General features: G+C 39.5%; 1 protein-coding gene across 4 annotated transcripts in view; it reads left to right on the top strand.

Moving 5' to 3' along the window:
* Window positions 1-24,623, top strand: part of tmem132e (transmembrane protein 132E) — a 390,488-nt gene that overhangs the window by 330,877 nt on the left and 34,988 nt on the right. For all 4 annotated transcript variants that reach the window (XM_083986689.1, XM_083986691.1, XM_083986690.1 and 1 more), the window contains 3 exons: window positions 496-636; window positions 9,702-9,894; window positions 18,085-18,228. In XM_083986689.1, the coding sequence (XP_083842815.1) occupies window positions 496-636; window positions 9,702-9,894; window positions 18,085-18,228 (478 nt within the window). The remainder of the gene's footprint in view (window positions 1-495; window positions 637-9,701; window positions 9,895-18,084; window positions 18,229-24,623) is intronic.

Raw genomic sequence — 24,623 nt, 5'->3', positions numbered from 1 at the left:
CTCCCGCATCGTGCGATAATGTCGCTGCTTAGACGCAATGTGCTTCTAGGCAAACCAGAGACTGTTGTGTGGTGGAGATGCGTTCAATGATCATCCTAAAAAAAACTTGTCTGGCAGTGGCTGTAATGTAACGGACATGGTATATGTAAAAACGTGTGTAACCCAATGCATCATGACTTACTATAAATGTAGGTGTTTTCACTAAAGTTGGAGGCTTTCAGTTGTCAGTGCTTAATAGAAGTGTATAAATGCCCAGCGGGTGCACACTGTGACCCGAAGCAGTCCTCGCATTCTGGTCCCATGTATCACTGCACTGTCATCTTCATTCATCTCTGTTATTGATTCATCTGTGGAATTGCTTTTGCCATGACGCAATACAAGAAGGAGGTCTGCTGCACACAGAGGGCGTTCACCTCTGACCTTGCACATAAATCATAGCCTCTAATAAAATTGACTAGTCCCATTCTTCTTTTCTCCTCTCGCTGTTTCCTGCAGGGTCAAAGCAAAGAAAGGGGTGAACCTGCTCCAGACCAAGTCGAAGAATGCCCAGTGGAAGGTGGACTGGGAGGTGCAGTCCGGCGCCAAGCACTCTATTACCACCATCGATGTGAACAAGAACAAAGCAGTCAAACAAGGGTGAGTCAACAGCCCCAACTCTGAACGCACTGCAACTCTCTTAGCAAACAATATTTGTTTCTCTCAGCGGTGGACAAATGGTTTCCAAAAAGGTTTCCCTGTGTGTAACAGTCACGGTTCACTCCCTGATTAAAGGCAGCTTTTAAAAGCATACACCCTTCGCTGTAAATGCCCCAGGAGCTGGGGAAGATGAAATACAGCTTTGGCCCAAAGCAGTGACTCAAACACCCTCTGCTTTACAGCACCTAGTTAAATGAATGGAGCTGTTATCTGCTAAGTCTCACTACATCTGCTGTTAATTCAGTCTGTGCGCAGAGATGAGGTAGACGATTCTGACCGCCGCCATTAACATACCTTTGAGATGAGACCTTGTCTAAGAGCAGTAATTATGCCAAGCTTCTCAAAAGTGTGGAAACACCCCGTCACCATCCTGCAGTGTCCGACGGGACAGTAATGGACTCAGTAAATGCAGCTTTATGGTTATAGTAAAACTGGAAATGCTTAGTGATTTTCAAAGTTAATGTAATTTAAATGGTGTCAGGCCTATTAATGCATTTGTTAGTCTGCTTTTAGGAGCACAGACTAAATGATTTGACCAGTAAATTGAGGCACAGAGGTAAACAAGTAGAGGCAGTCCCTCTGCTCTCTGGTTCTTCTCCCACTCAGGGGGTTGATTAACCCAAAACAAATTACAGAACAGTAGAGAGAGAAGGAGCACTGAATGTGGTGTTATTTTGAGATTTCAGCCTGCAGATACAACGAGGTGGGGGGGCTGTGAATTGACCCTTTAAACAGCTTCTCGCATGTCGATGCGATGAACATCAATTACATTTTGTTCACAGGTTTATACACGAGTGCAGCTTGCCCTGCCTGTGAGCTATTTCTAGCGAGGGGGAGCAACTCAAAATTAGCGATCATAAATCAGGATACGTGATGCGTTCAGTTCATTAAGAGCTGAAGCGCTGGGAGTTGGGCAGGGGATGGCAGAGCCTCCGAGGCTTGGCGGCGATAGTGTTAGAAGCTGGTCTAAATACTGGCATCCCAATGGACAAGTTGATGGCTGAGGAGAAAGACAACAGTCAGGGAGAAGACAAGAGACTGTCCTTACCTGGAAAAGAGATCCAGCACATCTCTCTTGTTTACTTCTTAGCGCCTTAGTGGCAGCCTTTCTTGCTATATTTAGTGACCCATGTCATGTAATCTTTGCCACCCTGTCACCGTGTGGGAAATGTCCAGTAGGGGGTCAAGCATGGGCAGAGAAACAACGTGTCATGCCACATTTTGTCAAAAACCCAGTCAATTCTGTGACCACCTAAAGCCAAACAGCCAAACAATAGGCCTATAAACTTATGAAGACCGGAGTCACGGAAGAATTCCTGTTTTGATGCTTCACTCCCATCAAAGTGATTGAACATGAGCATGAAATCTTTTTCATATATATATGTATAAAAAAAAAAGCACTCACGCCTCTTAGGATTTTCTTCTGGAAATATATTGTTGTGAAATTGGTTCACACCACTTGTATTCTGGGTTGCTGTTTGGAAGTCTGCTTGAAGTCTTTATTTGTATCGAAATGGTGCACAGTTTCAAGAAGATTAAGTAATACATTCCAACAAAACATCTCCCTAGTAATTTCTGAGTCGTGATGTACTCTATTTTGTGTCACTGGCAGAAAACATTTCTCGCTATTTCTTGTTTTGGAGGAACAGACTTTACCTGAAAAAAACATTTCCTAATCCAAAGTAATATTAGTTCCCTAAACTTAAAGCTGCTCTTTGTACTTACATATATTTTTTAAAAACTTTCAGCTTTAGTGAGAGCTGCTGTTTCTTTGCATCCATTTATGCACTTGTTGTGTGTCACAGTAGTTTTTCGGATACTGCCACTATGAGGCACCAACATCAGAAAATTTTAAATCCTAGGCCAGATTTTACCCGAACAAAGTGGCACTATGGAAAACTCCCAAATGAGTCAAAAGACTGATTTGGATGTGTTGCCTGCGAGCAGTGGCACATTCTCTTATATCTGTTTGGCCCTGAGCCTGAACAAGTCAAGGTGTTGAACTGTCTGATAGATTGTCATGCAAATGCAATATTATGCTTAAAATTTCTACTTTAGACTCTAATACCCCACATGTACCTACCAATTTATTTGCACAGATGTGACAGCATTCAAATTCCTCTTTAATTCTCCTAAAGAAAGTGGCACGCAAATCATGTGACATATTATAATGCTTCACTTCAATAATTCCATTTTGTTTTGGGACTAGTTTCTGCTGTTTCACTTTCAGCACTATCGCTTTCTTTCTGATTATATTCTTATTTGTTTTATCAAGAAAGTACATCAGCCTTGTTTTCTCTGCCATTTGATGTCTGAGTAGATGAGGTGATACTGCTCAATGACTGCTGAACATTTCCCTCTCACATCTTTAAGGACCAAACTATGTGCAGCAGCCTCAGACTCAGATACTTAACAGTAATGAGCTCAAAAATACACTAACGCTCAAGACAATTCAGTCCCTAATTACCCAATTAAACACAGTAATAAGGTGAATTCTAATATTTTGTCTAAGTTCAATCATTATTCTCGTTCATATTTCTTTTTGTGCTGGATTTAAGCAGCAAACAAGGAACTAAAACCCCACCACCCCCCTTTTCACACACATACACACAAACACTCCAGCATCATTTTTGTATTTACTGGTGAACACAACTGAGCACCAATTCTGTTTGAACATCTGGTTTTGTTTACGCAAAATTACCTGAGACAGAGAAAATGAGGTGACAACGTTTTCCCGCCGGGGTATATTGTTAATTTGTTCATTACTCTCCTCTTTTTATTTTTCTTTATTTATCTTGTTTTTCCTCTTCATCAGATCACACTTGAGTCAGTGTTCAAATTATTCATCCTTTTTTTTATTCCTGTAAACCTCAATCTGGAGCAGTCCCATTCTAACAGCAGCTTGCTGATAACACCACATGAACCAATGCATTATTGATTGCGGTCAATGGGTTCCGAATGAATAATGTTCTTGAAAATGCTTTTGCATTACCACTGCTGCAGTCAGAACAACTGAAAGAGTCGATCATTTAATAAGACGCCTCTTTGTTTTTTTTCTTTTTTTTCTTTTTGGGTTTCTTTTTTTTGTGCTCTGAATAATTCAGCGTTAAACAAGGGATGAAACAAGAAAAAGACTCACATTTTTAAGTGCCAATATTGACTCCTAACCAGGACAAACATAGACTGACAAATACTCTGTTTTCAAAGCTGCTCCATCATGAAACAGAAAATGTTTTGTAGCACAAAAGCTGTTCTCTTGGGTCTATTTACATCAATTATTTCCACACGAAAGGGAATATCTTTTGTTGTATAACATTATGTTTTTATTTAGGTCAAGTAGGCCAGAAAATGGAAAGTTTGTGTGTGAGTGTGTAACATTTTCCATGACAGCAGCTAATTTCAAATAATTTGGATACCCCCTTGCTTTATGATTGCATGTAACTGTAATAAACGTGGCATTCACACAGTAGCAACTTTACACTTTTTTTTAGAGCATTTCTGTTTTTATTTTATTGAAAGAGAGAACAGTAGCTACTTATGTTCTGTAGCCTACATTCTGGAATATTTAACCATCACTCCCCAACCGTTTGTGAGCACCAATTGGCAGTTCAAGTAGAAAAGTAATTTTATTGATACATACAATTTTTTTGTTGGTAAGTGCTTTAGTTTCTTAAAGGAATAGTTGAACATTTGGGGAAATTTGTTTTTACATCTTCTGTAGACTACATTAGGGTCAGAGAGTTAGGACATACATAGCTTTCTAGTAGAATAGCCTATGTTATCTTATCTTATCTTAGCTTAATTTAGCTTATTTTATCTTAGCTTCAGGGAAAACAACTGGTCTTCTATAGGGGGAATAGCTAGCAACCACCAACTTCTACCCACTGTAAAGCTGTAAGTTTCAATGCATGATATTCCCCATTTTTATATTTCAAGAAACAATATTAAAGCTCATTATTGAGCATTAGCGATTAAGCTGTTTCCCCCTGGCTCCAGACCTGTGCTCAGCTAAGGTAGTGTAAATTGGTGTTGCTTTTGCTCTTCCTAAGAAGGCAACTACTAGTAGCTGCATATCCTACTGAACTATGATTGAAGTTATTTTTAAAAAATGTCAAAATCCTTTGCTATGAATGCTGGGGGAAAATAACACTTGAGTGCTCCAGACTTTACAGAGATAAGGCTCAACATGGCCTGTTCTGAAACCTCTGTTCACCGTCTCTGTTCTTCTGCTGTCGTGGCTCTGCCTTCCAGTGCTTTGATCCAATGAACTCTCCCTGTTAATCAGTTCAAACAGACCTCTGATCAAAGAACGGAAACCCCCTGAGCTCCGAAAAAGCCCCAAGCTACAGCTTTTAAAACATATACTTTGTGCGATACAGATAGTACATCATTAACTTAATGGAAACAAGGCTGGACTTTCTTGAGCCATGTTTACTTTGTTCCTTGGCTCCTCTGGTACATGAAATCACTCTATTAAGTTTTCACTGCCCACTACCTTTTTTCTTTTATGTTGAATTGTGTTTATCCAACTCTTTGTGCTGTTTGTTTCTGTCAAAGCTGACGGGAATAATTCATGAAAGATTTAAATTGCTCATTTGAATAATGGAGGGAAATGTAGGCTACTGTACATCACATCATATCATAGGCTACAGGAAAACATTTCCTTTAATACTGATCGGGACCCATGTTTTCTTTGAAACTTAAGAAACTGGACTGAAGTCACATTAATTAGCTAAGCACACACATAATTGATGAAAAGGTTACCCTCTAATCCCACAGAGATATCCTAAGGAGGAGTAATAAAACACAGTGTAACACATCAGCTACCAGAGGAGTGAAGAGGAAAACACAGACCACTGTCGAGGGCCTGGCTATTCTTGTTATTTCAGTCTATAATACAGGCGCTACACAAAAGCTGGAGCATGGATCTAAAGGGAAATGTGAAGGTTGTACTGTGATTTCCTGCGTCCACAATGAATATATAGCCATTGTAAAGAGATAAAAACCTAAAACTGAGAATCAATGAGAGTTCTGATAAGGCCATGTGCCAACAACCAGTGATGTGATATTTCCTATGGTCTCTTCTTTTGACTCAGATGTCAAGTAAAGGCGTCAAAATGTCAAGTGTAGCTGCCGCTCATTGTATGAAATGTGAAGGGGAAATGTCCTTTTCTCCTTTTTTTGCTGCTGCTTTCACTTACAGTTCTATAATTTGCTATTCACAAAAAAAAACATTGCCCCTAACCCAAATCAATGCATTGTGAACATCATTTTTTCCTTCCCTCCAGCATGATGACAGTTGACGCCGTATTGAGTGGCTGTACATGTGCTCACTCCAGTGGGCTATATTGATGACAGCTTTAGTGTGTCACAGACAGACGGGGGTGTTTGTTTTCGGTGAGTGATGTTGAGACAAATAGGCTGAGATTTCATCACGATGTTCCTGAGAGGAACCTTTTGTGGGCAGAGGATTGTACAGATAGTTTGATCCAGCTTTCATTAAAGGGCTGTCAGACTGAATGGTGGGACGGGTATGTGCTTTTGTGAAGGACAGAGAAGCGAGCTGCTTCACTTTCAACTAAAGGTGAAGTTCAGGGGGGTGATTCTCGTCACGCATGGAGAGAGATTTAATTTGCTCCTTCGCCACCAGTGAGACGTTTTCATGTTAGGCTTGTTGAACCTGAGGATTACGAGCCTGTCGAGCGGGATTTTCATAACAGGAAGTGCTGTTATCTCTTCTACATCTGTGGCATCTGTTTGTCAGAGTAAAGTAGAGATTCTAGTCAAAGTCCTCTTCAGCCCGAGGAGAGAATACTCAAATGTATCATGTGCACGGCCATAGGGACAATCAGCTTATCTAGAAAAAGTCATTGATTGGTCAGAAACAAATCTGCAGCCACTGCAATTACGGTTATTTGAAAGTGAGAGGCTGAATAAAATTTGCAATCTCCTTGCACAAGCTCTGCACTCAGGCCTTAAGAGACAAGAAGAAAGCTGGCCAGCAAGATTAGGGAGCAGTGATTGTTTATTGACAAGACCATTCAGAGACAATCACTGATTAATTCATGGCATATGATAACTCCATCAAAGTAAGCAGGAATGCCCTTAGAAAACTTTCACTTATCATCAGTTTCACTATCTCTCTTTACAATAGCCCCAAGCACCAATGGAGACATGTATAAGAAATAAGTTTAATGTCAGATTCACTCGTTGTAGTATTGTACTGATAAATTATTGAGGAAGGGAAGTTTCTTTTCCTGCATAACAACACAATCCTGTCTGGGGTTTTTTTTATTTTTTTTTTACAAAAGATATTTGTCTACTACTAATTAGCTTTTAGCTTTTGAGGGAAATGTGGTTGCATTCACTGAAAATGATTTCCCAAAAGCAGGAAGTGTGGTATTTTTACAGGCTAGTGCACAGGAGTCATTCAGAGCTGGTTGTGGTGGACATGAGGCACAGAAAATGCATCCCACACATCATTACGTATAAAAAATATTGGTGAGGTTAGAAAAAGGTTGTGATTCAGGTCAAATAGTTTAAAAGTAAAACATGTTCCCGCTAGTGCTTTTAAAATTGGACTTTTTCCATCTGAAAAGAAACTCGGCACCTTTCCATAACTTAATCTGAGGCTTTGTCACCAAAATGTAACCATGGGAAAGTCAATGATAGCTCGGCTGCCTGGAAAACATTTTTTTAACCTTCTTTAGTCACTGAAGGAGAGTGGGAAAGGTGCTGTGAAACAACACTGACTTATAATCATTGAGTGAGCTGGTATTGCAACTTGTTTGAAAAAGCTTGTTTATTTCCCAAGTAATTTAAGAGTTCTGGCTTAAATTGCTGATAAGCATCAGTCCAGTGCTGACTCTCCTTCTGGTTCTACTTTGGTCTCCACCAACTCCTGAGGGAAACACCAGGTTAATTTGCTCCTAAATGCTCCAACATGCTCACCAGACAGTAATCACTGCGTCAGTCAACATTAAGCTGCCACAATAATTTTGTAGTTTCCACACTAAAACTAAAAGTTAAACTGAAAAAGTAGAAAGAGGTATTGGTCATATTGGCTTTAAATGTTACCTTGACAGGAAATCATTTATAGATACTATATGACCAACTTGAGACAGAAAAAAAAAAAAAAAATTGCTACAGGCACTTTACCAACATGGTCCTCAAGTTATGGATGAAGGAGCAGTGGTTAAAGCGGCCGCCCCATGTAGAGGCTACAGTCCTCAACGCAGACGTCCCCGGTTTGAATCCCGCGTCGGGCAGACCTTTCCTGCATGTCATTCCCCCTCTCTCTGCCTCCCCCTTTCCTGTCTATCTCACTATGTGCTATCAAATAAAGGCAAAAAAGCCCAAAAATATACTAAGTTAGGATGAAGCTAGTAAGTGTTGACCACTTACTAGCTTCAGCCATAACCTGAGATCAAGAATTAACTTTGTTTTGTTTTAGTATATATTTTTTGGCTTTTCATGCCTTTATTTAATAGTACAGTTAGGAAATGGGGAGGCAGAGAGAGGGGGAATGACATGCTGGAAAGGGCCGCCCGATGCGGTATTCGAACCGGGGCCACCTGCAGTGAGGACTTTAGCCTCAACACATGATGCCTGCTTAACCTCCTGCACCACTTGGCGCCCCAGAATGAACTTTGTTTGTAGTTAGTTTTTATACATTTTTGTACATTAAAAACCTGAACACATTCAACACTGGTGGTGCCATGCCTCCTACAACTTATCTTTTAAGAAACAATGTTGTAACAATCGCACACTCAGCTGTTGACCTATTTAAGCTGGTTTACAGCGACCACCAGGGGCTGTAAAAAGCAGACCTGAGTAGGGACAAGCCTCAGTGGTGCAGAGTGGGACGGGTGTAAATGAGGTGACGAGACATTAACTTGGTGCATTGATGCATCAGTAGTGAGATTCAAGTAGGGCTCAGGCCATGCTCCTTAAAGTCCTTTTAGTTTCATTGAAGGAACATTTTGTATTCAGGGTTTGTGACCAGTCAAAAAAAAAAAAAAGGGTTTCTAAAAGGATTATGTCACTAAAGGATTAAATTGCAGCATGGGAGAATGAATCGGGTTGTAATATGCTTTAGCATAGTTTCAGCTTCTTCACCTTGACTTCATTTAATCAAGAAAAGTGTGGCCCAAAAGCATTTATCATAATGGCTTGTCAATAAAATCATATTAACTAAAACCACTAATATGAAGGATTGTCTCCTCACAGCTGCAGTGTTGAACCAGTGTCATTGCTGCTTATTTTTTCACATTCACCAATCAAATTTATGTGAGCAAAAAGCGATACAATTTCAAAAAGTGAACTCAGTATTCCGATTGTGAAGCGTGACGTTGTAAACAGTTTACTGTGACCTTTAAGATCCTGAAGCCTTGTTTACTGCCTTGTATCTGTCAGGAAGTCTGAGATCCACCAATCAGACTGAGGGAGCTGCTCAGTCTACAGCTGACTGAATGAAATGTTATGATGGGGCCGTTTCATCAATGAATGTGTCTGATAACTTATATAAACTGTGCTGAATGCATAACATTGATAACAGGCCACCGGGTATCTGAGAGCCAGATGGTGGGTTTTTATCCTCAAATCTTGTCTGAACAGCTTATTGGATATTGATTCATTGATACAAGCAGAATACTGAAATCAGTCTGGAAATTGTGTTGAAAGTACATTCATCAACTTGGGATATAGATGTGCAAATGCTGAAAATATGACAAGTATCTTCATTTCACTCCTTCACATATTGAAAACTGAAGAAATACACTATTGTTTTTTTCAGCTGAAGGGTAACTCAAGGAAAACTTTAAAAATAACTCTACAGCTATGTGCCGGCAGCTCACTAAATGGCATGTTTAATAATTAAAAACAATCCAGTCAACTATTTCATTACTAGAAATGAATGCATTGCTGGAATTTCTTGTTACATTCTGCCATAGTTCCTCATGAGTATATTGTTAAAATATACATCTTTGTCTTTCATTCTGACTCAGGGATGTGTTGGGTAACGTCGAGGTGATGCAGCTGGATTTTGAGATGGAGAACTTCACCAGCCTCTCGGTGACCAGGAGGATCAACTGGAACATCGACTACAAGGGTCAGAATCCGCCTCCAGATTCGGAGAAGGTTGTGACGGAGCTGACGGTGGTGCAGCGGGATATCCAGGCCATCATCCCTCTGGCTATGGTGAGGAGAGCCAATGAATATTTATATGATTGTCAGATTAATCTAAATTATTTAATATTGTTGATTTTGATTATTTAAACTCAATAGACCAACTCAGATCCTGAAAGCCACCAGAACTGAAATGTTTTGTTTAAATTGAATTTCATGCATCAGTACATTTGATCACATACAAACCTTGTTCCTGGAGAAATATTCCACTCCCCATTGTGTACAGGTAGCCATGGAGAAGGAATAGTATGTGTGCACTGAAATTAGAAGGGTTTATAGGGCTCGATTTACAAGAGTAGCTATATGCAAATAGCCCAGAAACCTGTTTGTACAGACTGCAAGGGTAAAGGTGAAGTCATGTTACCTTGTGTTGCTCATAATGAGTTTCCCAGATTTTTCAGTCCTAATATTGATGTTTACATGTGTTCGTGCAAAAGTATCCACAGTAAAAAAAAAATATATATATATATATATATATATATATATATAAATATCTCTAAATATCCCCTGCAGCAGCCTGCCCTTAAAAAAAATCATGTGACAGAGTATTAGACATGACACAGACAGATGTATTGTCATTGCAAATAAATCCAATCAACTGCTCTCTCTGCAGCGATTTGCTGATTGTTATGAAAGTCAACCAATCCCAGAACACTTAAGCGTCCATTACTCATTAAATTGGGGGCTGTTCTCTTTGCCTCGTGAAAGGTGGCAATTAGTGAGGGTAGTAAACAGATTATGGGAACAAAGGGAAATTAATCAAGCAAGAAGTGCCGAGTACCTCCAGCTATGTGTTGGCTTCTTAACTTCCCCTCTTGCTTCACTCCATTTGAAACCCAGTGAAAGAAAAAGCCCGACCTCTCATCATTTCCGCTCATTAAAATGCACCGTGCCTGGTGAATCATGTAGAAGACTGGATGCAGGTCCTGTGTAGAGGAAGGGGGTTTTCCAAGCATGCGAGAGTCTCAAAATACATAAATATTGCAAAACAATTTAAAAAAATCTACATCCATCTCTAAGCACAAAGCTTGATATTTTATCAAAGAACAACAAACCTTGGTTATCTGTTACATATTTGCATAATTACTACTGTTCTGCACCTAAAGCTCCATTAAATACTCGAGCTGCAGTTATGACAGTGTACCACACATCTGCCGTAACATAAGGTTCACTTCATATCTCGGGTCCCCTTGACATTTGGGATTAGCATGCATCTTGTACCCAGATGTGTTTAGCTGCATAGCTAAATTAGATTTCTGCCTGTGTGCGTCTCCCTTGTAAAATTTACATTCTGAAGCAAGATGGCAGGAACTATTAGTGCTTGTCTTTTCTTTTTTTTCCTTAGCCACCTGCCACCTCTGCACCTCGACATCGCTGTGTGATTTTCATGCTTTTTAGCTGCAGTTTCTAAGCAGAGGAGTCGCGTTAACACTGTATGGAACAGTTAGAGAGGACTGGTGTTGTCATCATCCTCAGTGTTTTTAGTTCACAGGCAATTTCAAGGTCATCAGCAGCCTCCCTTGTCTCGGCAGAAAAGAGATCTTTGCTGCATTTGTTTTCAAATGGAAAGAAGGGAAGAAATATCTGTGACACGCTGCAGACTAAGCCAGGTCAGACTCCAACAATTCAGCAAGTTTTCACACCCTGGGAATTCTCTGAGTGCTTCCAATTAGTCTATCAAGCATCGCTGACAGCGATATAAATAATCACAATTCACTTCAAAAACAAACTTAAGAGTGTGTCAGATCAACTCAGCCTGCTCGTTTCTGTCAACACAGTGAGAACGAGGAAGACATCGGGTGAAAAAGAGGTGAAGTCTGGAGTCAGGCAAAGTCAGAAAATATTTTATCATCAGACGACGTTTATCGATTCCCAAATGTGAGGCCGTCCAGCAGGTGGGCGCTGTGGCCTCCTTGAAAGATGAGCTTAATCCATCTTTTCTTACGTGCTGACTAATTGGATTGATATGAATTATATCAAAGCAAAAAGTGCCCAAGTGAAACAATGTTAACATGCATGAAACAGGCTTGATGAAGTGAAAACAGGTGGTCTCATCAAAGATACCGTCAAACAGAACAGACCGACTTTATCATTCTGGCAGGTTGTTGAGTGGTTTGCTGCGACATTTTGAAGTGGCAAATCTTGATCTGAAAGTCTGATCGTTTGTATAATACGTTTGACAGCTGTATCAAAGTGTGGCTCATGTAAAGTTCAGGTTGAAGACGAATGAATGAATGAATGAATGAATGAATGAATGAATGAATGAATGAATGAATGAAAGAATACCTTCCTGTGCATAGAATCGATTGATGTTCTTATTGCTGTTGGATCTCTGCTTGATTATCAGTTCCTGTACATTACTGATGCAGCAGATGAGCTAGTACATAGGGGGTGTGATCCAAACCTAGCCAGCATGTTATCTTCTTATTAGAGTGAATAGCTAATGTGCTAGCCATGTAATTCAGCGAAACACACAGCTTTACCTATAGCTACTTTAACACCCGGAAATTGTGCTTTAACACGGCAGCAATTAAGCATCTTATTTGAACAGAAATGCATTTTTGGCAAAGCTCCACATGATTATAATGGAGAGTAATGGGGCGGTAAGTGGTAGAATACAATGCTGAGGTCAGTGACCTTTCAAGGTTGCCATTATATGCTGAAGCTTTCATGCATTAGTCATTAAAATGTCCACTTCATTTAAAGAGTTTTAACATTGATCAACCAATAACTGTGTCCCCATTCAGGTGGAGCTGTGCCCACCCTCACTGCTCCGCTCCTGTCGCCTAGCAACCCTGACAAAACCCATGCTTCTTCACAGAAACTGAGGGTTTTAGTTTAGATTTTAGTTTTTTAGGCCCTTTGTTTTAAAAGTTGTACCATTAGTTGTTCAATTGAGCTGAACAGGTTGTAGCTTAGTTCTGTGGAAAAAAGAAAAATCTCTCTGCATATTGTGCTTTAAACAACCCTCAAGGCTATTTTATTGTGGCATGAATGATCCATTGACTGTGATTAATTATTAAGCGGAGAATAGTGATAATGGCTATAAAAGTTGTGTTTACAGTCTGGATGTGACCTTGCAGCAGATTTACAGAAGCACTGAGGTAATAAAGTGATGCTTTCATGTTCAACATCTGAATATACTGCAATTAACACGAAGAACATGGCCACAGTGTATTCACCAAACCATCCAATCTGTCTCAAGGGCTTTTTATGAGCTCGGCTGTGCCACTCGCATTAACCAGCGGAAGCATTATAAACAAGAAATGACTCAGGTCAGAGGAGGTTGTACTCAAGGAAACACAGTCTAGCAGCTGGCGCTGAAGTTTGTTTCGCTGTAGAATAACTGTCATTTTTAAGTTTGGCAGCACATGCGTATCAAGCAGGACTTTTCAGCAGGTGGCAGAAACCCACTGACAGCTTGAAAAAAGGCTCAGCACTTTCAGAAAGTGCTGATGTAGAGAGGTGGGAGGCAGCTCTCTCTCCAGAACACAAAACATGTTGCACATTGTTACAAAGCAGCGGAGATGAAGGTGCAGGATAGACCCCCCACTGTAACAACTCACTCAGAAACATCTGAAGGAGGAGAGGGAAGAGGAGGGAGGAGGAGAAACTGTGACAGGAAAATGAAGTTAAATCAAGTTTAGGACTTAATTTTACACTTTTAACACGAAGTCACTGCAAGTCTCTTCAAGTAAACATTGTTATTGGTAGAAAACAGGAAGCATGATGCAAGATTCACAGCTCCATTAGCGGCACCTTGCCACAGCAGCAAACAGATGCTAAATAAGAAATGATGTTTTCTGCTGCACAAATCTCACAGCTTGAAATCACGCCATCGTATTTTCACATGTTTACCTTTATTCATTTATAAAGATCCACATCTGGTAAAATGTGTTATTTGCATTATTCAGAGGCAGGTGAAATCAGTCGTAGTTGAACTGAGCATTTAAGCTGTTCTCTCTAAGTAACCTCGCCTTAGTTCCAGTGAAGCACAGAACCTATAACAGGACAAGAATAACCACAAGAAAAGACTCTCTGTCGTCTTTAAACACAACTTGAAGATCATACACACCCATATTACACAAATAAAATGCACACAATTCTGTAATTTAAACAAATTATATTAGAGTCATACTGTATGCTAGAATAAAGTAAATTATATTGTTGTAATCAAATTGGTCCACATGACATTGACTCAACTAATTAAAAAGGGATAAAAATAATAGATGTTCACAAATCTAATATGGAATTATAAAACTTTGGATGTGAATATATGATATTTGAATCAAATCCATCCTTAATTTAGTTTTTTTTTCTGTTTTAACAACCATGAGCGCAACTGTACAAAGAAAAACAACAATTACCACTTAATGAATAGTAAGAAGGCAACAACATAACATCTGTCAATTCTTTTCTCAGTTCATTCAGTTTTGTATTTCAGACAGAAAACATTATTCTGACAGGATCCTTCTCATTGTTTCATTCTGTTGAATAGATTTAAAAGAAGAAGAATAAATTAAAATTGATGTGTTAAGAATACTGATCATATTTTGCACAGGCTTTAATAAAACTGCTGCATGTAGTTTTGTTTATACTTTAATTTCAGTTTAACTGAAATAAACCAATTCAGTCCAGCATGTTGTTGGAATTACACCATTTTTTGAATTAGCATTAAAACAGAGTATCTAATAACTGTTTTGCTACTTCATACACAATGTAATTAAGCTAAATGATAGTGTGCAGCCATGACTGATTTTTGTTCCGAGCAGAATTCAGGTAAGTATAATTACTGCTCCCAGAGCGGCACACGTTTAATTGTAAAGTGTCTTGTGTAGTATAATACTTACCAGATGCCAAAACAGCAAGGAGAGCTCAGGGATGATGTCTTTCAATTAGATTTTTACCCCCAGTGTCCCGTCACTTACCCGAAGAGGTCTGCTGTGCTGGCCACATTTTCCCAAACAAGTAAATAAATAATCAAACTAAAATGAAAACGTTTTCTCCTACCTTAGCTTTAATAACTCAATCCTGCTACAATGCAAGAGTTCATACTTTATAGATATAACTTAGGTTTGATGTCTGAGTTCAGCAAGTAAATTTGACAAACAATAAAACCAAGGTAATGTGGCCTTGTGACACTCTGAAGGGTCTCAACATTTCAAAGAGGATCTGTCAGAGTTATGATAGAGGGATTCACTGATTAAAAACAGTAGATAGTCTTATTTCCTTTTTCCACAATATGAAGGACTAGTGTAAAAAGTGTTAATTTCTTTATCATACATTATGTGTGCTGTTGCTCTCTGAACATGACATTACACAGTGTATAGCTGTACTTTCTTCACTGCACAGGCCTTTTACATTAACCTACACTTTAATAAACTGTCTCCAATCTGTTTTAGAGACATCACCTAATAACAGTTAACAGAGTGGAATATACATATAACTGGCACAAAGACTTTTTTATGTATCAATGCGGAAGTTTCAGTTTGGATTTTGCGCAGTTATTGCCACAGTGAGGGCTGCAAATGATAGTATTGATTCCGGAGACAAGAAGCAGAGCTGTGCAGCCTTATTTATCGATCTGTCTAAAGCCTAAGCAGAGTTTGATTAACATAGTAATGTCTGACAAAGCATTAGTCCTCAGTGCTTCCAGCAGGGCCAGTCAAGTCAACGCAAATGACACTGACTGACTGAGTGATAAAGTTACACCACTGGCCAAACACTGCTTTTGGGATTTAGCATTAAAAAATTGGCTGCCATCTTTTTGTTGCTTTGCAGCTTTTCAGACACGGTTGGTGTGTTTTTTCAGCAACTCAGCAACATATAGACAAACCTTAGCCACTTTCCATAGAAGAGTGGCCGAGCTTCAGCAGACATCAAAGTCTGTGTCATATTTCCGCGTCTTCATGTTTTCAGAGTATATGTTATAGATTGAAGTTGTTCTCTATTTAAAATGCTCTTGGTATATGGCTTGATGGATTTGTTAGTATAGACCAGGTTAGTTTCAGCTACAACTCATTTTGCACGTTGCTCAGACAGCAGACAGATCAGCTTTAATGGTTTCTGCTCCAGCCACTTGGAAAAGTCTGTAGAATAAAGTCAAATTAAAAAAGTTGTGACTCTGGTGGAATTAAAAACAGTTACCATGTCCATAGTAAATGCCTCTATTAGTAATTGCCTCTTGTTATTGTTACATGTAGGTCTCTCTTGGTATACGGAATGCTTTTTTCTCCGCTCGTTCTTTTTTTTGCTTTCCTTTAATATTCTAATATTGACCCAGGTCTCGCATTCAAAAGAAGTGTTTAACCTCAAAGCGCTTGGTAAATTAAAACTTTCCAGGCTGTATTATGTGATTATCTCAATATATTTTACCTTGGTGTGTTATAGCACTCATGGAGGTAAAGTTAATTTAAGGACTCTTCAGAGCTGCCTGTGTTTGTTATTGCCACATAGAGAAGATGCCTTTAAAACACTGTGCTGTGTCTGTGTATAATATTCCCTCTATGAATAAACAAATGAATACATTCCAAGTTTTGGAGCTGAATAGAAACCCATGAAAACTACAGCATGAAGAAAGATACTTCATGCTGTACACCCTTATTAAGCTAAAGATGAATGTAAGGCAGAAATATACTCTTTTTTGATTTGGGGAATTATGCATGTCTCAGTCTCTCTCCTGGGCAACTTGCGTAACGCAAATGAGAAAACTTGTTACCCCCCTTGCAGCTTACATGATCTGCAAAAAAAAAAAAAAAGTAATGAACTGATTTGAACTTCAAGTGGAGGCCTGGTGTGTATTTTAATTGGCTCTTTGCATTCCAGCACATTCATAATAAAAATACAGATAGGATGACAATGCCTTGCTTGTTTATGGGTAGTTTAGTTTATCAGAATTTATGGACTATTTTTATCAGAGCTGGAAATAGTGTAGGCTAGTATTGATTATATAGAAACATTATGAAATTATTAAAACCTTTCCAATTTTTCATTCAAAATGAATTTCTCACATTTTTCAAGATTGTTTTTGTGTTTTAGACATCACATCTTGACATCTTTGCCCTGAGTCTAGGTCAATGCACTACAAACAGACAAAACTGTCAAATCATCTGCAGTTCAACATCATTTGGACAACAAAGTTTACAGGGGACACATAAAGGTGGTGAACTTTGCTCAGATGCTGTTGTGTGTAACATCAGATCTATTCTGTGGACAAAATGTTTTTATTAGTACTTTTTATGTTGTTCTCTAGAAGAATTTCTGGGGTTTGTGCTACTTGCACGTTTCTATATTTGCTTGTGTTGTGAGTATTTGCAAGGCATGTGCTGACAAATTGATGAGAATGTTTTCTGAATTTGCTTGTGCTTTGCCTATTTGCAGTGAGTAGATCTCTCAGGGCCACTGTAATTATAGACACTTTTAGAAATATTTGAGAACAATAGAGAAATTAACTCTATATTTATTGTTTCTCTCACATTTTATTTAATTACAACTGACCTAAATGACTGATGTATTCAGTTTCCTGGTTGATGCTGATACACATGGTTGAAACTGAATTTTTTAAAAGGATGAAATTGTAAGATTATTTTTTGTAGTATTTTGATAATGTTCCCTGTTATTACCAAGAGGTTGCACTGACACATGTCCCTGTTGCATTTCCCTGAGTTGTTTTGGATTTCAATGGAACATTTCGTCCTTTGCTGTAGCAAAAACCCGACTCTTCTAACATCTCATCTGATTCCTGCTAATGCGCTCAAAGTACAGTCTGTATAATAGGAAGTTGCATCAGCTCTTGTGCGGTACAGTAAATGCCATGCCTTTTATCCAGCAGGAATTTTTAAGCTTAATGCTTTGAATTCAGAAATCTTTCTCAGAATAATTACAGCTAAGCCAACTGCTTTCCTTTGAATTTGCTCTTTTCCATCTGCGTTTATACGTTTACACCCAGTTTAAGTGTAGTTATCAGAACAAAAAAACAGAGAACTGTACTTAAATGAAAATGTCAGCTGATGAAATGCAATGAAAGGCATCTCGGTGAAATGAGCTGTGGTCTGCCACTGATTGTCACATGGGGAGACACAGGAGCCCTGATAGAAATGGTTTTAAATGTGGACACTGGTAACGCTGATGAAATATCAAGGAAAATCACTCTCTGCCTCTTGCTGTTTCATGAACGTCATGTCCATTTTTCTCTCTCCATAGGACACTGAGATTATCAACACAGCCATTCTGACCGGACGCACTGTTGCCATCCCCGTCAAAATGGTCTCCATAGAGATGAATGGAGCAGTCACCGACGTCTCGGCCTCCGTGCAGTGCAAGTCCTCAAATGAAGACATTGTAAAGGTACAGTGGACCTGACTTCCCCAATCTCTGTATCTTGGAGAGGACATCAGTTTAGAGACTGTAATCCCTTTACCCTTCCACTAATACTAAAGAGTGGCTCAGCACCACACTCAGAACATCAGGAAAGCATAAAAACTTCATTTTCGTCTGCTCCATATGTACTCTTGATTTGATTCTTGCCTTGTGCCTCAGATAAAATCAATGGATGTTCATAAAACTCTGTATATAAATCAATATAGCTGCAAAGGAGCAGTAAAATGTGCTCCCTGCAGCACCTCATCCACAGAGCTCTGCTTACCTGTAGTGCAAAACCCAACTACTCTCTGGTTCAGTGCAACACAGAGGCTGCAGACGCATTTACTGCCAATGTCCCAGGATCCAGAACAATTACCGCTCAGACTCACAGGGAATCCAGGATAAGTGTACAATATCCACTCTGGTTAGTTGATTAAGCAAATTAAAGTGGGATCACAACAACTTTCAGAGCACATTAGGGGATGTGATTGGGCAGTTATTTTTTTCTCCAGTCAATTACAATCATAATATATTGCGCTATAGGCAGATTGTATAGGCAGCACCGTGAGGTGTTGATCAAATTAAACATGATCTCAGAAAGGGAGATGTGACCCCAGAAAAAATGTGCCATTATCTGGAATATTACACAGCCGATATGCGCACACAGACGCGCACGCACACACACACTGACAGCTACAGGAAAAAAAGAAGGCAATCACAATTCATCTGCAAGCTGCAGACAGCTTTTAGCTCTCTAAACCAACAGGTAGAACATCTGCAGCAGCACAGAACACCCTGTTTTGCTGAGGCAAAACCACAACACCCTTAAAGAGGCACAAATCATCCCACTGTGCAGTACTCAAATAAAACATAGACATAAAAATAAAATACTATAAATGCAGCAGTGGCGTATAATAACAGCAATAATGCAACAGCAGCACAACCATACACATTGCTGCATAGAAGTTTGTCTCCTTTGTTTTTTTTTTTACAGAGGAATCCTTAATGATGCTGAGAAAAATCCAATTATCACATTCAATGGACATCAGAGACAGGTGATTTAGTCTGTTTTGGCCCATTGTGGATCCCAGCCTATTTTTAACGAGGTCCAGTTTTTAAAAAATGAACCCTCCCAACTGGCACCGGTTACGGGCAAAGTTACAAATAGTCAGAGTTCTGGATCAACATTTGGAAACACACATTGTAGTTTTCTTCCTCTTGGCAGTTTGCAGCAGTGACAGTGCTGATGAATTTTTAATGAATTATCTACAATTGTACAAGTTCATCCATAAAATCTTCCTCCACTTCACCTTTCTGCTCCTGCACAAAGATCTTCTATGGAGACAAATGGAAAAAATATCCAGTCCCACAATATGTCTGCAATAACAACTGTTGCCTTCAACTTGTCTGAGCTGAATTGTTCACAGTCAGAGTCACTTCATTCGTCTGTCTTTGTGCCTGTGTGTGTGTGTGTGTGTGTGTGTGTGTGTGTGTGTGTGTGTGTGTGTGTGTGTGTGTGTGTGTGTGTGTGTGTGTGTGTGTGTGTGTGTGTGTGTGTGTGTGTGTGTGTGTGTGTGTGTGTGTGTGTGTGTGTGTGTGTGTGTGTGTGTGTGTGTGTGTGTGTGTCCACTTTGTAGTGTTGGGACACAGTCGGATGATGTTTTCTTGCATCACACTCAAAGTTGCCAAAATCATCCTGAAGGCTGGCCACATAATCCCTCAATGAGCCGATCAAATACACAGCATGACATAAATCCCTTGTCTGCAGAGCAGTGTCGGTCCTGAGAAAACGATGCAGTATGTTGTTCCACATGTTACACATGAAGGAATTTCTGTGAAATTCTAGTTTTTCCTTCTTGGCCCCATCCCGAGCAAGAAGCTTTCCAGTCCTCACTTTACTTTTTTCAGTGACTCTTGAATTCTGGTACAGTGCTTTCGTTGCTTGTGCCTGTGGTGACAGTCTAGTATCTGAAAGAGCTCCCAGAGTCTCTGTGCTGTGGTTGTCATTACGCTGTGAATCCATGGTAAATGTTTTCCAATGAGACAAGGATTTGGAAGGAACATTTTAAAAGCGGCTGTACACACAGTGGGCCCCGAGAGCTTGACGTACTGAAGCTTAAGAAAACACGCAAAAACACAAATGCACTAGAAATTCAGGAAAGATTTTTGTCAATTTGATAACACATGTGCTGCAAGACACAAGATTAGTGTGTTAGTTACTTACAGTATTATTAGTTAGTTGTTAGCTGAGTTTTCCATCATATCATCCTCAAAACCACAAGTCCACATTAAAATCATTGCTGTATTCCTGCTAATGTATGGCCCTATACATACTGCATACTGCCTACTAAGGGAACAAATCAGTATGCCATTACCATGCTAATGTTCACACTGAAATATACAGCCAGTATCCCAGAATGCATTTTGCACAAACCAGTAGCAAGAGTGATAACCGGCACGGATTTTACGAGCTTCGGCCTCAGAACCTACAATTGTGTTTTGAAGGACCACAATGCAAGACTCAGAAATTCCTGACCATCCAGTTACATTCCCACATACACAAAATTGACCTTTTGACGTCATAATTATTATGAATTGAAATTGATGAAGATGTAGATGTGAAATAAAATAATTCTTCCATCTCCTTCTACAGCAGCCACTACGTACACCAAAGGGTTAATCTGTATAAAGCCTGAATGCAGCCATTGTAAATACCGCACAGTGGCCTCTGCAGTTATAGAAATCAATGCCCGTGTCTTGTAAAGCACCAACAACGGACTGATTCTCTGGCAAAGTGACAAAACCCTCCGTGATGCAGCCGTCAGGTGACACGTCAAGCAAAATGAATGTGAGCAGGTCTGCAGCGGAGTCACCACTGATCGAAAACTGCTTTCCCACTTTTGTCTGAGTGATGATCTCTGTTAGGAGCCGTCGGTTCAATGAAGCTAAACATGCTGTTGATGAGAGAGGCACAACGGTGTTCTCTCACCAAGCATTGCCATTTTTTTCTATACTGTATGTGCTTCCAAGAAAGGATCAAAATCGCTGACGACTTCCAGCAAACAACCATAAATTTCCCATCATCATATTTCCCAGAAAATTTCACTCTGTCCTCGCTCTGCTCGAAGCTTCACCGCCGCAGCCTGTCTCTTTAAAACCTCGTCCAGTTTTCACATTTGCAGTCAGATTGTTCCTTTTAGTTCCGTATCTATACGCCCAGTGTCGGCACAGCACATAAGATAAGCAACTGTAGCTCTTCTGTGGCTCTATGATGCTTCATGTTCAGCCAAGTGTGCATGCTGCAGTTTTTCCAGTCGCTGTCCCCAAATAATTTACATGCAAAACAAAACACAACTGCATTTCTGAAGGGGCAGTAAAGAAACCTTTCTCTTGGCACATTTTGAAGATTTCCTCTTGAACAGGGTTTCTGGCATGTTGTGTTGTGTTGTGTTGTCTTTCTGAGGCAGCAACATCTGCATCAGTCCGACCCAGTGTGTGTTCATAATCCTCATCATTTTAATCTTAGTATCCAGAACACAACATATAGGTTGTGGAGTTGCCGTTGGAGGCTGTTATGGTATGTCTGATTTATCAGGATGTTAGTGGTACAACACAGTGGTTGTGAGGCAAGGGTCCCGTGTTAGCCGTTAACTGGGGCTCTTTCTGCTGTTGATCTTCATAATGTAGCTGTCGACCACATGAAGATTCAGCAGCTCTGAAATTTCCAGTCAATTTATTTATTATCCTCAGTAAATCTGGGACACGCTGTTCTTTTCAGTTTAAAGTTCTTGTGCTTTTTGTTTCTGACCTTTTCTTGCCTTGTAACACAAACACTGTTGTAATATTTGAATAGCAAATTGACCTTATGCTTCCAGGTTTTGTTGTTGATGCTGTTGTTGTTGTTTTTTTTCTGTTTTAGATGTTTCTCTTTTATTTTCCCTGAGGTAAATTGGAATTTCAGACAGTCTGGTCAATCCTTGGCCCTCACACATGTGGGGCCCCTAGACTGCAGCCTGGCTCTGGTCATATTCCATCTCAGTGATTGGTGCTGACATGAAAGAAGATGTTGATTGTGCATTGTTTCTCTTCTTACACCCACTTAGCCCACTTATCAGGCGGGTGATGCCATCTATTTCTGTGCACTAAGTGGTGTGAGAGGTCCCAAGCCCCTGTCAGTCTATCAGAGCACCTACAGTTTGTTTTATCTCCCCTTCCTGGATAAAGATGGCAAATTATATCTCTATTTGTCCTTCAACCAGTTTATACTATATACTCATCCCTCCATCACCATCTGCTTCTTATTCAAAGGTTGTGTGGTGACTGGAAAAACACTGAATACAGTAAAACAATTGCATGTGAATACACTGCACTCGGAGGGAAGCAGACATGGGGGAGAGAGAGGTCAGACATGACTCACAACGCGATCAACTTTGAAGAGTCAGACACAGGATACAAAACAAATTGGCTCGCAGTCACAGAAATCTTTACATTTGATGGTATTTTTTCTGATGTTAGAGCAATCTGAGCCCAGTGTGTGTGGAAAAATCCTTTCTTGTTTTTTTTTCATTGAACAGGAAAATGATTATATGAAGTTGGGCTAATGAAATCCTTTTCGGTGGTTTAGCAGCTCCTCAAGGTCACGTCAGGCAGGTTTGACTGCAGATATTACAGACTGAAGAATTGAAGCCATCAAACCGACACAGACCTCTATCTCATTGGCTGTGACTGACATGTGCCTGGTTTTTATTAAGACCAGTATGTCCAATATATTTCCACTCTGATATACTGGACTAATCCTATAGCAGGGTATATACAGAAATTCTTAAGTTTTAATACCTTTTTTAATACAGTCACAATTCGAGCTGCAACTGTAGTGGCAACCTTTCGAACGTCAGGGTTGGGGGTAACTAATTATAAAGTAATGGGTTACTGCCATTTTTTTTACTTTACTTTCTGAGTGAGGCGGAGCTCTGTGGGAAACAGTAGTAGTAAATAGATTCACTGGATTTTCAGGCCTGCACTTAACACAAATGGGTAAAACTGGAAGTGGTTCGAAAAAATGTAATACCTCGTCAGATGACATTTATTACTTTTAATACTTTTTAATGGCTTTGATTTTTGCTAATTTATTTTACTACCTTTTAATACCTTTTACAGCCCCGTGGACACCCTGCATTGTTTCTGCCAAACAACTGCCTGTGTTATTGTAGACAACCTGGTCCAAAAAAAAAGGGATCAGCCAAAATACAAGGAAAAACTGTGAAATTGAGGAGAAAATGGCTTGATGTTAAGTGAATTATCTGTCCATGACGCAAGATAATTTTACCTGACAAGAAATACCTTGTTCTGTCTACAGATTAGTCAGCTTTGAAGTATAATTACAGTGTTACTTGAAACCAATTGGTTCTTCCTGAAATTGACCTAAACCCAGAACTAGTCCTGATCTGAGAAGCAAACATCATAAAACACAAAATTGTTATGACATAGAAATGGTCCCAGAGTATATACTGTACAACAAGCTGTGGTTGAGGCCATGGGTTCTCTACTGCATTGTACATGCTTTTGTAATAGTCAGTTCACATCTAATTTCTAAAAAGCTGGGGGTAGTGGAAAGTAGTGGAAATCAGTGTCCTTTCATTTCTTGGTTATGAAGCATGCCGAGTCATCAGCAGTTATTAAATATGGCTTTTAAAAGAGAGTGGTACAAATTGGTACTCTATGTAATGTAGCTTCTTTTACTGGTAATTGACTCTATTTTAAGATTTCCTGACTAACTGTGGCATACAAGACCCATTCATGATCAATTTAAGAAAATACCCTGATTTAAAAGATGGGAACTTGTCAATAACTTTTAAAACAACATACTTAATCTCATGTATCCAGCTCTAAGATTTTAAATCTTGGCAAGTTCAAATAGATTCTGATATTGGATGTAAAACAAACTAAACTGTGGGTTAATATCAATTTTCTGTAAAAACATCTTTCTTGTATTGGAATGGGCTCCAGTCCTTGTGTATTGTATTATGCCGTCAATAGAGTAGAACAGGTGTTGCAATGGACGGCTTGCCTCAGCACGTCATTTATCATTTTTCATTATCCATTAAAGACAAGGCACATGTGTTATTGAGTGGGCTTGCTTCAGCGCGCTTGCCATTGAGCATTCGAGGCTAATTTAAAATGAGCCCTTCAGGCCCAGGAAATACACCAGTCATGACAGTTCAATAAAACGTCCCCCAGAATAAAGAAATAAAAGACTCACTTGGCCTGACAGAGGTGGAATCCTCCCTTTGTTTTTGCTGTTGTTGTTCTTTTGGTTTTTTTGTACCACACACATTAGTCTCATGCCCAAAGTCATGTCGATCTATTCTAATCACATTCTT

This window comes from Trachurus trachurus (assembly GCF_905171665.1).
Source record: "Trachurus trachurus genome assembly, chromosome: 14".
NCBI lineage: Eukaryota > Metazoa > Chordata > Actinopteri > Carangiformes > Carangidae > Trachurus > Trachurus trachurus.
Note: the sequence above shows the minus strand (reverse complement) of the source record. Positions and strands in the feature narration are given on the sequence as shown.